At 39.2% G+C, this 16,519-nt stretch overlaps 2 protein-coding genes across 2 annotated transcripts in view; one reads left to right on the top strand and one right to left on the bottom strand.

Annotated features, from left to right (window-relative positions):
• The first annotated feature begins 838 nt into the window (after nucleotides 1-838).
• Nucleotides 839-1,378, top strand: LOC150083052 (uncharacterized). The gene has a single exon (XM_090378375.1). The coding sequence runs from the start codon at nucleotides 839-841 to the stop codon at nucleotides 1,376-1,378; it is 540 nt and encodes a 179-aa protein (XP_090234501.1).
• A 14,011-nt stretch (nucleotides 1,379-15,389) lies between these two features.
• LOC150083053 (uncharacterized) overlaps nucleotides 15,390-16,519 on the bottom strand; it is a 261,326-nt gene continuing 260,196 nt past the window's right edge. The window contains exons 18-19 of the mRNA XM_090378376.1: nucleotides 15,500-15,621; nucleotides 15,390-15,428 (exon numbers count right to left, since the gene is read on the bottom strand). Coding sequence (XP_090234502.1) covers nucleotides 15,501-15,621 — 121 coding nt within the window. The 3' untranslated portion in view covers nucleotides 15,390-15,428; nucleotide 15,500. The remainder of the gene's footprint in view (nucleotides 15,429-15,499; nucleotides 15,622-16,519) is intronic.

Below are 16,519 nucleotides of genomic sequence, written 5' to 3' on the forward strand. Positions count from 1 at the left end.
ATGAAAATGGAAAACAGAAAGAAACAGACATACGGGCGCATGTGAAAGTGAATTTGGAAAACGAGAGGAGTAATCATACATTGGACGTATAGCCTCAGGGGTTCACATCTGTTGAGTATGGGCCTGGCACACCCAGGGTCCTGAGCTGGATATCATCATTCTTCTCTTTCTTGGTGATTCCCTTCTACTTCTCTCTCTCTCTCAGGGTAATTCAGAAATTTTTTTTTTTTTTTTGGCTGGTACAGCATATGGCTAATGCTAATAATAATAAGTATCACAACCGAGTTTCCATCTCAAAAGGAAATAGAAAAGTATGTTACAAATGGTCACATCCCTCTGCCTAAAACATTCCCAAAATACACCTGCGATCAAGTTTTCCCAAAAAGCATACTGAAATTTCAAAGCACTACATGTAAGAGACTGGCTTGTCTGAAGTCAACAGAAACAAGCTTTATATTGCTTTTCATGTCGATTATTTTGACACAAGATAGTCAATAGTCTCAAGACTAGCATTTCTGCGTCTAAATCTGCACTGTATCTGCTGAAGGCTGGGATTCTAACGGGAAGTGGGGGAAACTTTCCTACAGGATCCCAAAATATGAAAAAGGCAATAGTCACAGAGAATGTTACCTAGCTTGGCGAGAACTAGAAAGGCACCTGATGTCAGGGACAAGAGTTGACACCATCTTAGAAGCGTCACTCAAAACTGAAGCTGTGATGTGATACAATCTTTTAAAATGCATCATTGATGTACTCTTCTTGGGAGAATGTGGTCTGGCGTTTACTGGTTCATCCCATCGAATTAGTGATTCAAACAAATGGACACTTTTTAGGACTCATGGAACTGCTCTCCAGGTGGGACCCCATCCTTCAGGAACATGTGCTAAGTGTAGAGGAGTTACAGAAAAGGAGTGAGTGGCTTCAAGTTCATTATCTGTCCCCTGACTCACAAAATGAATTTATTGCAGAATGCTCAAATCTTGCGAAACACCACCTTTTGCTGGAGAGGCAATCTGCAAAGTACTTTGCAGTAATAGTAGATGCCACACTAGATTCCACCCATATTGAACAAACAACATTTCTTTTGAAATACGTACTTTTAAAAGAGATGCAGTATGAGAGTCAAGAAAGATTTTTCAAGTTTGAGAAATCTTTCTCAAACTTGAGCAACAAAAGAGGGGAAGAAATTGCTCAGTTGATAACTGGTACGTTGAAAGAATATGCTATTCCTCTCAGTGACTGTAGAGCTCAAGCCTACGATAATAGGGCAAATATGGCTGGAAAATACAACGGTGCACAAGCAAAAATACAAGAACAATGCTCAACAGCAATTTTTTCAACCTTGCGGTTGTCACACACTCAACTTATGTGGAAATGATGCTGCTGATTGCATACCTGAAGCATTAACCTTTTTTCGGAACAATTCAAACTGTGTACCACCTGTTCAGTTCCAGTTCTAAGTGGTGGGAATTACTACAAAACCGTATTGGTTGTTCTCTTCATGGTATGTCTGAAACAAGGTGGTCAGATCGTGTTGAATGTGTAAAGCTTTTTGCAGCTCATTTGCCTGGCATTAAATTAGCACTGGAAGACCTTCTAGAATTAAATTTGACGGCCAAAACAAGAAATGAAGTACATGGAGTTTTATTATATGTGACATATTTTCCCAGTGCGTTAATGTCAGCTGTGTGGTACGACATATTAGCTGGCATAGATATTTGCAACAAGGTCATCCAAGTTAGCGATACCACAAAACTAAACTATACATATTTATGCTTTTCAAGTATCTAAACAGCTTCAAAATTTGCATTATTGCCTTTAACTTTACTACTCATAAATATGAGTAGTAAAGTTAAAGGTTCCTACAAATTGAATAGAGAATAAAAACTGGATTTCCGTTTACTTGAGTATTTAGGGCATTCTGACAGAAGGGACATTGAGGTGGGTTTTCTCCCATAAGCAAGAACAGCTGAGATGTATAAGAGTGACCAATACGGAGTCTTGCCAAAATTACTTCTTCTCGCCTGCTTTTCCTGAAACTAGAAGTCCACAATTGAGGTTCTTTTTTAAGCTGAAATAGTTAATAGTTTGTCTGACCAATCTGATTGGATACTATGATGTGGTCACAAAGGAACGGAATGCTAAAAATAATTTTGATATCATATAATCAAATGTTGTTAGTGGAGTTCCCCAGGGTTCGGTGTTGGGTCCATTGTTGTTTTGTATATTTATCAATAATATTGATGAAGGTATATCGGGTTTAATGTCCAAGGTGGCAGAGTTGATAACGACACTAAAGACAGTATGCTACTCCAACTGGATCTAGATAAGTTGGGAAAGTGGGCTAAGAAGTGGCAACTGAAGTTTAACATTGACAAATGCAAAGTACTGCCTATGGGTAGCGATAACTGAAGATAAATGTACCAACTCTGTGGTACTACACTCAGTGGAAAGTGAAAAAGACCTGGGGGTAACTGTGCAGTCAAATATGAAGTTCGCTGAGCAGTCCAGAGGGGCTGCCAGGGCAGGTCATGGAGTCTTGTCAATGATATATATAGGAATTTTGCTAGCAGGGACAGGGAGGTAATTATTGCATTATACAAGGCAATGGTCAGGCCACACCTAAAGTACTGTGTACAAGTTTGGAGACCTCATTTTAGGAAGGATGTAGAGTTGCTAGAATGAATACAAAGAACGGCAACAAGATTGGTGAGGGGAACAAAGGGGTGCTCTTACCAAGAAAGGCTCAACTTCTGCAAATTGCAGCGACTGGAGAGTAGGCACCTGCGGGGTGATCTGATTGAGGTGTATAAGACCTTGAATAGGTTGAGCAAGCAGAATGCTGATGGGATTCTTCCTCTTGTTCAGACTAAGAACCTGAGGGGCACAGTTTCAAATCGAGGAAAGATAGTTGTAGAATAGATGTGCGGAAATTTGCCTTTAGCCAGCGGGTAGTTGATTGGTAGAAGAGGCCTCCATCTTTTGTTGTGGAAGCTAATAACGTAAATAAATTTAAGGCTGAGCTGGACAGGCATTTAGAACAAATGGAGGGGTGAAATTGGAACTTTTTTTTTTTTTTTTTTTTTTTTTTTAGTTTTGGCTGATATCGCACATTATACAAGGCAATGGTCATACGCTGCATAAGTTTCTTGCATTGTATGCCTTTACTAATGCTAATGAGAGCCTTGTTGATCAATTTCGCCCTGGAGAGATTGTGCAAGGCTCAAGAAGTAGAATTTTTCTCAGCCTGCTCTGTGCTTGTTAACAGGAGAGATTGCTTCTACAAGGATGGCTACAATTAAATAGAAATAGTGCAAGAATATTTGCTGATGCTATCAAGGCACTGTTAGAGGTGGGTCGGAAACTGCTAACTTGTGGGGGATACATGGACTAATAGATTAACAATAGCCACTGGCAAAAGTGATTGGCTGCTGGAAGTCATTGTGGCACAAGTAAACACATGGGCTGTGTTAGGGTAGCTAAGAATAGGAACAGGTGCATGTATACTTGCTTGTACACCAATGCTAGAGTTGGTAAATAAATTTGATGAATTTGAAGTGTTGGTCAAAACATCAAAGGCAGATATTGTTGGGATATCAGAGTCGTGTCACACAGATGTAAGGAATGCAGAAGTGAAATTTGGGGAGTACAATGTGTACAGAAAGGATAGGAAGGGAGGAGGGGTTATGCTATTAATTAAGAAACACAGCCAGTCGACATGGCTGGACAGTGCAGTGTCGAGTCAGTTTGTTGTGGCATAAGTACTGGGAATTCAAAAGTGAAAGTAAGAGTGTGTTATAGGTCTAATGACTCTGAGTATAATAAACAACTGTAGAGGGAAATGGAATGGGCCACTAAATCAGAGAGTCTTATAACGGGGGATTTTAGTTTCCCATATATTGACTGCAATTTGTGGGTTGGTCACACACACACACACACACACTAGCAAGGCTTTTGTGGATTTATTGGATGACTGTTTTCTACAGCAGCATTTTTGGGAGGGCAACTAGAAGGAGTAATACTCTTGATCTGATTATCATTAGTGTTTCTTCATGCATTAAGAATCTGCAGATAAAGGAACCACTGGGTGGCAGTGATCACAGTGTGCTGAAGTAGGATTTATTCAAAGAGGTAACTACCATCAGAGGTAAAGGGAAGGGTTTTTGCTTTCATAAAGGCGACTACGGAGGTCTGAGATAGTATTTAAATTCTATACGGTTGGACCAACTGATGATGTTACCAATAGGAAATTCCAAGAATTAATCTTGGAAGCTACTAGGCTTTTCATACTAACCAAGAAATACTGTTCAAGGTTTAGGCCTAAATGGATGTCAGATGAACTAATGAGACATGTGGTAGAGAATAAAAATGCATGGGATATATACAAATTAATGGGTGACACGGAAGTCTATGATAGATATAAGCTGCTCTGTAACCAAGTCACAAAGGAGGTTAGGCAGGCAAAGGCAGATTATGAGAAATCTTTCGCAAAGGATGCAAAGAAAAACAGCAAAGAGTTCTTTATTTATGTAAACTCTAGAAGGGGATGAATCAGATTGGTCCAGTGGATATCTATGGTTAAACTTTTGATGATCCTGCTCAGGTAGCTAACAAACTAAATGAATATTTTATATCTACATTCACACACAAGCAGTTATTCAGGGAGGGTAACACCAGAGGTGAATTAAACTCCTGCAGTGACCTAGATGATTTTGTAATAACTGAGAACAAAGTGGAGGAGAAAACGTTGAAGATAAACATAAGAAAGGCACCTGGGGTGGATGGGATCTATCCAGTTATATTAAAGGAGGCAGCAAAGGAAGTAAGCAAACCCTTAGCCATAATTATTATAGCTTCCTTGGACTCAGAGGAGGTACCCCATGGCCTGGAGATATGCAAATATGACCCCAATTCACAAAGGAGGATCAAAGGGTGACAGACCTGTTAGTTTAACTTCTGTTCCAAGAAAATTAATGGAGGCACTTGTTAAAGAAGTACTGCAGGATCATCTAGACAAGACTTGTTATAGCTCGGACACAGCATGGTTTTGTTAAGGGGAAGTCTTGTCTGACCAATTTGATTAGATACTATGATGTGGTCAAAAAGGAACTGGATGTAGGAAATAACTTTGATATTATATATTTGGATCTTAGAAAGGCTTTTGATACTGTTGCACATGGAAGACTGCTGCACAAATTGGAGCAGTGAGCATAGCAAATTCCTGCTATGCTTGAGTTGGAGAAGACAAGGAGTGGTAATCAATGGACACTTCTTGGTGAACTAATGTTATTAGTGGAGTCCCTCATGGTTCATTTTTGGGTCCATTATTGTTTTATATATTTATTTATGATATTGATGATGTTTTTTTAGGCCTAATGTCAGTACGCTGCTGCAACAGGATCTAGAAAAGTTGAGGAGATGGGTTAAGATGTGGCAACTGAAGTTTAACATTGACATATGTAAAGTACTACATTTAGTATTAGTAATGGCCGCATGGTGCACGAAAGCCTATGGCTTATGCTGCACCAGCCAAAAAAAAAAAAAAAAAAAAAAAATGAACATAACAATGATAAAAACAAAAAAAAAAAATAATAATTAATAAAAAAAAAGGAAATTAAACCTATCATCCTATGTGTTTCCCTTACCCGAAAGTACTATCCAGATGACCTTTGAATTTCCCCAAAGTGTTGGCCTCTACCACCCATGAAGGCAACTTATTCCAGTAATTTATAACTCACTGGCTAAAATAAAACTTCCTGCAGTCCAATCTAAACATTAACTTAAATTTATGTCCCTTAGTTCTAGCATCATTTATAATCTTGAAAATTTCGTCCTCATTCATTTTACTGATGCCTCTCAGAGCCTTAAACACCTCAATCAAATGGGAAGTAGTAACCCATTTACATATGGGAAGTAGTAACCTCAGAGTAACATATCAACTGTGTGGTACTACACTGACAGTGGTAGAGAATGAAAAGGACCTGGGGGTAATTGTGCAGACAGATATGAAGTTTTCTGAGCAGTGAAGATGGTCTGCAAGAGTAGCTCATGGTGTCTTATCACTAATACACTGGAATTTTTCTAGTAGGGATCAGGAGGGTTTTTTTTTGCGTTTTTCTACTCTGACCCAGGTCTGAGGCAGGATTCAAACCCGCGACCTTTGGGTTGCCAGGCAGGCATTTTTCCCTCCCGGCTAGTCCGGTCAGTGGATAAGGAGGTGATTATCCCTTTGTATAAGGCAGTGGTCAGGCCACACCTTAAATGCTGTATATAGGTCTGGAGGCCACATTTTAGGAAGGATGTAGAGTTGCTGGATCCAGTGCAGAGAAGGGCAACGAGATTTGTGAATGGAACAAAGGGTTGCTCTTATGAAGCAAGGCTTAAGTTTTGCAAATTCAGTCAGTCAGATCAATCAGATCACCTCGCAGGTGCGAGGTGATCTGATTGAGGTGTATAAAGCCTTGAATGGTTTGAGCATGCTAAATGCTGATGGGATTCTTCCTCTTGCTCAGAATAATTGCCTCGGAGGGCATAAATTGAAATTGAGGAAAGACAGTTGTAGGATACATGTGTGGAAGTTTGCCTATAGCCAGCTGGTGGTTGATTGCTGTTGTTTGTTATTTGGATTTTAGGAGCATTAGCAACTAAGGCCATATTGCTCCAGGATATGCGGTGGTCATTCCCTGACCTTTCCGCATCCTCCGTATTTGGTGGTGACGGGCTCGAACCCTGGTCTAATCAAGAAGAGTGTGCTATGCACTGTTGCTCCTTCCCACCTGGCTACGGAGGCACCTGGTTGATTGCTGGAACAAACTTCCATCTGTCGTTGTAGAAGTTAATAACTTAAATAGATTCAAGGAAGAATTAGATTAGACAACCATTTGGAGTGAGTGGATGGGTGAAATGAGAAGGGTGTGTGTTTTTTTTTTTTGGCTGATCCTATATAAACTTGCTTTCTTGCATCATGTGTCTTTACTAATGCTAAAACTATTGTTGGTTATATATATATACACACATTGGTGTTCAAAGAAAGTGCATCACCCCTTAAAATTGTAATTGTCATCCGAATGATGTATTTGTATGGCAATATTTCTTACTGATTGCATCAGATAAAATTGACACGCGTAGGCAATAACGTAATATTGCATCAGCGGTTACTTTCAGCTACATAACCACACTCTGCAAGAGTTGCAGTCATTCCTCGCTTGTCAGAATGGTGAGTTACGTGCAGTTGATGCCACGAAGAAAGAGTACTATTGCTGTTTTACACGAGGAAGGATGTTCTTCCCATCATATTGCTTATAGTGTGTCTTGTAATCAGTTGACAGTGAGTAGATGTCTTTCCAAACTCAAGAATACTGGTTCTGCTGATAGGAAAAAAAGGACGGGACACAAATTAGTCTCTATGCCAAAACAGGACAGTGTTTTGAAACGCTTATACCTTAAAAACCATAAAGCTTCATCGTCTGAGCTGAAAATAGAATGGGAAGAACATATAGAAGTGGTAGCAAGTGAAGTAACAGTCAGAAAATGCCTCTTCAAAAATGATCTTGTAGCCTGTTGTCCTAAGAAGAAACCACTCCTCACACACAAAATGAAAAAGGCCCAATTAATTTGGTGTAAGGACCATGTCAAACAGGCAGTGGAAGTCAGTTATTTTCTCGGATAAGAAGAAATTCAACCTGCATGGCTCTGATGGGAGATAAATGCCGTTGTGAAGAATATCATCCAGACTGTATGGTTTCTACAGTGAAATTCCCTACTAGCCAAATGATATGGGTGTGCATTTCGTATCATGGAGTAGGTCACCTGCAGTTTATAAAAGGTTCTGTAAATGCCAATGGATACCTGGCTATATGGGTCCATCGAGGCAGTGTTAGGTGGGTCGGAAAACTGCTAGCTTGGGGGGAGACAAAGACTAATGGATTAACAGTAGCCACTGGCAGAGGTGAAAGAGATTCTTGCACTGCTTCTATTGGAATGAGCAGAAGCCTGAAAAACAAGATGCAGGATATTTCAGAGACTGCTGGAAGTCATTGTGATACAAGTAAACACATGGGTTGTGTTAGGGTAGCTAAGAATAGAAACAAGTGCAGGTATACTTGCGTGTACACCAATGCTAGGAGTTTAGTAAATAAATTTGATGAATTTGAGGTATTGCTCAAAACATCAAAGGCAGATATTGTTGGGATATCAGAGACGTGGTGTCACACAGATATAAGGAATGCAGAACTGGAATTTGGGGAGTACAATGTGTATAGAAAGGATAGACATGACAGGAGGGGAGGAGGGGTTATGCTATTAGTTAAAAAACACATAAAATCCAAGGAAGTGAAGCCAGTCGACATTGATGGACAGGGCAGTGTCGAGTCAGTTTGGTGTGACATAAGCATAGGTAAATCAAAATTGAGAGTAGGAGTGTGCTATAGGCCTAATGACTCTGATGAGTATAATAAGATACTGTACAGGGAAATAGAATGGGCCAGTAAATCAGAGAGTCTTATAATGGGGGATTTTAATTTCCCAGATATTGACTGGAATTTGTGGGTTGGTCACTCACACACTAGCAGGGCTTTTGTGGATTTATTGGATGATTGTTTTCTACACCAGCATGTTCGGGAGGCAACTAGAGGGAGTAATACTCTTGATCTGATTATCACTAGTGATTCTTCATGCATTAGGAATCTGCAGATAAAGGAACCACTGGGTGGCAGTGATCACAGTGTGCTGAAGTGGGATTTACTCAAGGAGGTAACTACCATCAGAGGCAAAGGGAAGGGTTTTTGCTTTCGTAAAGGCGACTATGATGGTCTGAGACAGTATTTAAATTCTATACAGTGGGACCAACTGATGATGTTACCAACAGCAAATTCAAAATGGGAAGCATTCAAGGAACTAATCTTGGAAGCTACCAGGCTTTACATACCAACCAAGAAATATTGTTCAAGGTTCAGGCCTAAATGGTTGTCAGATGAACTAATGAGACATATGGCAGAGAAGAAAAATGCATGGGATACATACAAATTAATGGGTGACATGGAAGCCTATGATAGATATAAGTTGGTCTGTAACCAAGTCACAAAGGAGATTAGGCAGGCAAAGGCAGATTATGAGAAATCCTTGGCAAAGGACGCAAAGAAAAACAGAAAAGAGTTCTTTACCTATTTAAACTCAAGAAGGAAAGGGATGAATCAGATTGGTCCACTGGATGTTGATGGTTCAACAGTTCAGGATCCTGCTCAGGTGGCTAACAATCTAAATGAGTATTTTGCATCTACATTCACACATGAGGAGTTATTCAGGAAGGGGAATGTCGTAGGTGAAGTAAACATTGGCAGTGAGCTAGATTATTTTCTAATAACTGAGAGGAAAGTGGAGGAGAAATTGCTGAGGATAAACATAAAAAAGGCACCAGGGGTGGATGGGATCTATCCAGTTATATTAAAGGAGGCAGCAAAGGAAGTAAGCAAACCCCTAGCCATAATTATGAGAGCTTCTTTGGACTCAGGGGAGGTACCCATGGACTGGAGATGTGCAAATGTAACCCCAATTCACAAAGGAGGATCAAAGGCTGACACAAGTAATTATAGACCTGTTAGTTTAACTTCGGTTCCAGGAAAATTAATGGAGGCACTGGTTAAAGAAGCACTGCAGGATCATCTGGACAAGAATTCAGTTATAGCTCAGACACAGCATGGGTTTGTTAAGGGCAGGTCTTGTCTGACCAATTTGATTGGATACTATGATGTAGTCACAAAAGAACTGGATGCAGGGAATAACTTTGATATTATATATTTGGATCTTAGAAAGGCTTTTGATACTGTTGCGCATGGAAGACTGCTGCACAAATTGGAGAAGTGTGGCATTGGAGGCAAATTGCTGCTATGGATAAGGGGATGGTTGAGTGGCAGAAGACAGAGAGTGGTAATCAATGGACACTGCTCAACGTGGACTAATGTTATTAGTGGAGTTCCTCAGGGTTCAGTGTTGGGTCCATTGTTGTTTTCTGTATTTATAAATGATATTGATGATGGTGTATCAGGCTTAATGTCCAAGTTTGCAGACGATACCAAGGTTGGCAGGGTTGTTAAGGACACTACTGATACTATGCAACAGGATAGTAACAGGATCTGGAACAGGATCTGGAAAGGTTGAGCAGATGGGCTGAGAGGTGGCAAATGAAGTTTAACATTGACAAATGTAAAGTACTACATATGGGAAACAGTAACCCCAGATCAACGTATCAACTCTGTGGTACTACGCTGACAGTGGTAGAGAATGAAAAGGACCTGGGGGTAATTGTGCAGGCAGATATGAAGTTCTCTGAGCAGTGCAGACGAGCTGCAAGAGTAGCTCATGGTGTCTTGTCAATGATATACAGGAATTTTTCTAGCAGGGATAAGGATGTGATTATTCCCTTGTATAAGGCATTGGTCAGGCCACACCTTGAGTACTGTATACAGGTCTGGAGGCCTCATTTCAAGAAGGATGTAGAGCTGCTCGAACGAGTACAGAGAAGGGCAACAAGATTAGTGAATGGAACAAAGGGTTGCTCTTACGAAGAAAGGCTTAAGTTTTGCAAATTACAGAGCCTGGAGACTAGGCATCGGCGAGGTGATCTGATAGAGGTGTATAAGGCTTTGAATGGCTTGAGCATGCTCAATGCCGATGGGATTCTTCCTCTTGCTCAGAATAATCACCTGAGAGGGCATAAATTCAAATTGAGGAAGGACGGATGTCGGATAGATGTGCGGAAATTTGCCTTTAGCCAGCGGGCAGTTGGTTTGTGGAATAGACTCCCATCGCTTGTTGTTGAAGTTGATAGCCTAAATAAATTTAAGGCTCAGCTGGACAGGTATTTCGAACGAACGGAGGGGTGAAATGGGAGTAGTGGGTTTTTTTTTTTTTTTTTTTGGCTGATGCTGAATAAGCTTGCTTTCTTGCATCATATGCCTCTACTAATGCTAATGCTAATGCTATATTTGGAGGCAAATTGCTGCCAACCGTTAGAGACCATTTCAACCTGCCAAGTAACTGCATCCATCTTTCAGGATGACTCTGCTCCTTGTCATCAGGCAAAATGCATAAGTAGGCACTTCTGTAGTTACTTTAGCTTCATTTCTGCATTACAGGTTTGACAGTAATGTGTTTACATTTGTTATAGGTGAAAAAATGGTTGGAAGAATGATCCATTACAACTCATAGCTGGCCAGGATACAGGCCGGACCTGAATGCTATAGAGAACTGTTGGCATTGTGTGGAATCTGCAGTTGCCAGAAAGAAACCAAACACCCTTCGTGAATTTCAGGAAGCCATAATTCATGTTTGGAACTACGAACTATCAGTTGATTATCTTCAGAAATTGGTCTTGTCAATGCCTCGACAGTGTGCTGCTGTCATCAGAGCCATAGGCGGTTCAACTAAATATTAGTTTGCACCTGGTGAACTTTTCATTTTATTTTCCATTTACAATGATAAACTGAAGCAAATTGAGTGCTTCTGGCTTTGCCGTAACTATTAATAAATATCTTTTGTTTATATTTCTATTTGTGATGCTAGTCATTAATGTAACATACCAGTGCAAAAAAGGGTTAGAAATATGAAATTCCTAGGTAGTAATAGTAGTTGTGGCATGTGATGCAAGAAAGAAAGTGTATGAGCTTATGCAGCATCAGCCAAAAAAAAAAACAAAAAAAAAAAAACACACCATTCCCTCCAAATTCCTGCCCAGTTTCTCCTTAAATTTACTTAACCTATCCACTTCCACGACAGATGGAGGTTTGTTCCAGAAATTATCCACCTGCTGGCTAAGGGCAAATTTCCGCACATCTATTCTACATCTGTCTTTTCTTAATTTGAACTTATGCCCCATTAGGTTCGTAATCTGAACAAGTGGAAGGATCCCATCAGAAATCAGCATGCTTAACCCATTCAAGGCCTTATACACCTCAATCAGATCACCATGCAGGTGCCTAGTCTCCAACCACTGCAATTTGCAGAACTTAAGCCTCTCCTGGTAAGAGGATTCCTTCATTCCCCTCACCAATCTTGTTGCCCTTCTCTGTACACGTTCAAGCAAATCTACATCCTTCCTAAAATGAGGCCTCCAGACCTGCACGCAGTACTCAAGGCATGGCCTAACCATTGCCTTATACAGAGGGACAATCACCTCCTTTTACCTGCTAGCAAAATTCCTATATATCATTGACAAAACCCCATGACCTGCCCTGGCAGCCTGTCTGCATTGCTCAGAAAACTTCATATCTGACTGCACAATTACTCCCAGGTCTTTTTCATTTTCTAACACCTTAAGTGTAGTACCACACAGTTGGTACGTTTCTCTGGGGGTTACTGCTACCCATATGCAGTACTTTGCATTTGTCAAGGTTAAACTTCAGTTTTCACTTCTTAGCCCATCTGCCCAAATTTTCTAGATCCTGTTGCAGTAGCACACTGCCATTACTGTCATTAACAACCCTGCCAACCTTTGTATCATCTGTAATCTTCGACACTAAGCCTGATATACCTTCATCAATATCATTGATAAATATACAAAACAACAGTGGACCCAACACCAAACCCTGTGGGACTTCACTAATAACATTAGTCCACGAAGAGCAGCACCCATTGATTACCACCCTCTGTCTTCTCCCACTCAATCATCCTTTTATCCATTGTAGGTGTAAGGGTATCCATAGAGGTGTAAGGAGTCGCATGATGTACTTAGACAGCTCATATATGGGCATGTTGTGGCAGGACACAATAGGCCAGAGAGGAATGCCTGGCTTGTGAACCTTAGGTAGGCCATAAAACTGCAGAAGTTGACAGCCTGTGGCATGTAATAGCCACAGAGTCGAAGCAGGAATCTTCCCAGATTTGAACCATGCGTTCCTTGAAGTTTGATTCAATGCATTCCAAGACCTTGATAAGTGGATCAGTCATAGGCTTGTTAACATTGCAGTCCTGTAAGAGGAAGAGGGCTTTCTCCAGATACTCCGACTGGTCTAATATGACAGTGCCACGTCCCTTGTCAGCAGGAAGCACGACGATGGTGTTGTCTCTTCTGATGGAGGAAAGAGTAATGTGCTGTCGACAGTTGAAGTTGACAGGTCGTGTAACAAGCTGTAATACTGTTGTTGTTGTGATGAAATTTAAAGACACATAGGTTGCTAGGGCGATATTGTGTCTTTCTAATGGTTAATAGGAAATACTAACTTTTTTGTAATACCTGTTATATTTTATGGTATATTCCTGTTATTTAGAAAGGTAACCAGATCTGTTTTATTAGAATCATCTCCAAGAATCTGCAATAGGGTTAGTGATGACTGCAAGTAATTTAGAATGCACATGATTTTAAGCTGTTTGAGTGGATATTGAGGAGGTGAGGACAATCCACTAATAAATGATGAATAGTCAGTTGCACATTACATAATGTGCATTGAGGAGTGCTGTCATTCATTAATAGACAGTTGTGTGAGGCGAGTATGCCCAATTCTTAGCCTTCCTAGAATTACTTCTTCATGTGATTTTCTGGAAGCTGGAAAGCCACAGCTTTGGATCTGGTTTTATTTGGTAAGCTTGTTTCCTGGATAACTTCTCCAGATTATTTACCAACTATTGTAACAACCTTTATCAATAAATTTGAATTTTTAAATACAAGTCTGCATTGACTTTATTAGCGGGAGACAAACAAGTAACACGTCTTCTTCTGATGGTTGATGGAACACACTGAGGCAGGCAGCAGGCAAACGTTTGTTTATTTCCTGTCCGACATGCAGTAAGCTTAACGTGTGATTAAAATCTTTTTCAACTATCACATTAAAAAAAAAAAAAAAAAAAATGCATTAACTGGAAATTTGCATCATGCAAAGTGAAAAGGGGTATAATTTTTTCAAATAGCAGTAACTGAAAAACCTGTTAATCGAACTCACGTTATGCAAGGCCTTTGGCTGTATATTAAAGCAGATGGAATTAAAAGTTCAATAATGTGATCCAGAGCTAAGTTTTTAGCATAGCTGTGAAGATACTGCATTCTACTGGTAATGAGATAGAAGTGGTGAATGACGAGAAGATTGCCACAGCACCTACTTAGGTCTCAGTTTTTGATCCATCTGTACAGATTTCACATGCCTTTTGAGTTAGAAAGATACTAAATTGTACATAACTGTGTGATATTGGAAGGAGACAAGGTGTTCTTTCCCCACTGTTGAAAATAGTCATCATATATTGCACCGATATTTGTGCAATACATACCCTCATTTTGTCCAAGGTGGATCTGGTGGTGTCATGTCCTGAAATATATTACTAATTTCTATATTCCATGATTGAACCAGTTCCTTAAATCTAAGTGGAGTAGGTTGGTTTTCATTTGGTTTACTATTGTAAAATGACTCCCATTTGGTATTGTACAGATATCTCCAACTAGGGTGAGAGGGAAGACTGGATTTTTGCAGTATACAGCAGAAGTAATGTTTTTCTGCGAAGATGTAAGAGAGGTTCATGGGCTTCGATGTAAAGGCTCTGAACTGGGAATGTTTGGAAAACTCCTAGAGTGACTCTGAGCACTGTGCTGGATGGTGTTTAATTGTTCTAAAGTACTTTTACTTGCAGAGTCATACACTGGAGAACCATAGTCCAAGTGAGACCTGATGAGAGCTCTATAAAGATGGATGAGGGTATTTCGATCAGTGGCCCATGACATGGATAATATACACTGGAGGATGTTCAATTTCTTCAAGCAGATGGTTCAAAGATAAGCCACATGTGCTTGAAAGCCCAGTTTCCTATCTAGTATCGGGCCAAGAAAATAGACAATGTGGGCAAGAGGAACTGGCACGTTATTTATCTTTGGCTCAGGATCCAGTGACTGTAGTTTGCAGAAGTAAGTGGTGGTGGTGGATCAGCTGTAATTTGTCAGAGACATACAACAAGAAGTAAAGCTATGTTTTTTGATCATGGCATTATCATTATTATTATTTAATTTTGTTTCTGCAGAAAATAAAATTTCAAAAGCAGAAAAATGACACTGAGAATACATAAAATTTTTAAAAATTAGTAATCAGTTAGCATTTAACATATCCATTTCTTCTAAATCATGCAAACAATGATGAATGACAAAAATAATTGGGCAGCATATATTATAAAAAAAAATGCTTTTATACTTGATTCATATGAGATATATATATATTTTTTTTTAAGTTGCAAAAATAATTTTTCCTCCCATTCCCATTTGAGAAACAAATGTTCAATGCATATAAAATTATGTTGTATGTAATTTATAAGAGTGGTGGTTAATAATATGACAAATAATACTGAAGTCAGTTAGAAATTTAAGATAAAATGCATACGGTCCATTGAAAAAATATTTATTCACAATGTGCTTACATCATTCCATTCATATCTGTTACTCCATGCTGGTTTACTGACAGGTCACAGTTTAAGATTATATACCTCTAGCAGAGCATCAGGTTTGGGATCTCGACCCCTGAATCTCTGACAGGTCACAGTTTAAGATTATATACCTCTAGCAGAGCATCAGGTGTGGGATCTCGACCCCTGAATCTCCTGAATGCTTCAGAAGAATGACACCCACCACCTAAATTCAAAAATGTATGAAGGAACCTAAAGAAGACATGAAAGGATGGAGAGGGATAAGAAAAGGTTACCATTACACTGTATCTGCTTTATAATAAAATTAAATAATTTGACTTGCAATACCACCTAACAATGGACATTTTAATTATATTAAAATGTATAATAAAAAAACATTCACCAATAACCAGAATATTACATAACATTGTTTGCTAGTTTGGCAAATGATGACAAACTTCAGAATCATTTCTTAAATTTAAAAAACCTAAATTCAAAAAGGTAATTATTATAAATTATCTTTTATGGTAAATACCCAAGAACAACTATTTAGTTTTTTGCTTGAAGAGTGGCATGGTACTGGATGAGTGTCTGTTTAGTTTCAGCTTATTTGTTTTCCTTCTCCTACTGGTTCAATAAATATCTACTGTCTTAGCCTAGATGTGTCTGAAATATTTATTGCTTTCACATAGTAAAGACAGGAAAATGAAACCCGATATTCTATCCGAAGATGGCTGTTACACTGCAGGAAGCAAGATATGTAGTTTCAAATTTTGCATGCTATGAAGTGTGCCAGATTTGAAATTAATTTTGAATTTTTTGATTTAAAAATTTTTAATATATTTATATACATAATAATTAAGTTAATTATAACTTAATGTATATTAACATAAACAGGATTTGGAATAATGTGATCAAGTACAGAGACCTCATCTGAAAAAAAGACAATGAGCTTCTTGAAAGGGTCCAAAGATGAGCAACTTGAATGGTAAGATCAGCAAAAAGATGACCATTCATCCTTGCCAACTAGGCACCTTAGAGGAGACCTGCTTGAAGTTTATAAGGCACCGAGAGGGATTAGCAAAATGAGTGAAGATAGAATTTTCACTGTTATAAAGAATTCCAGAACTTGGGGCCATAAAATTCAAAT

This window comes from Mastigoproctus giganteus, chromosome 7, assembly GCF_048544385.1.
Source record: "Mastigoproctus giganteus isolate SK-2022 chromosome 7, ASM4854438v1, whole genome shotgun sequence".
In the NCBI taxonomy this organism is placed as follows: domain Eukaryota; kingdom Metazoa; phylum Arthropoda; class Arachnida; order Uropygi; family Thelyphonidae; genus Mastigoproctus; species Mastigoproctus giganteus.

Bases quoted from the DNA above. Each gene is read 5' to 3' on its own strand.
- LOC150083052 (XM_090378375.1), top strand. From the start codon at position 839: ATGGAACTGCTCTCCAGGTGGGACCCCATCCTTCAGGAACATGTGCTA.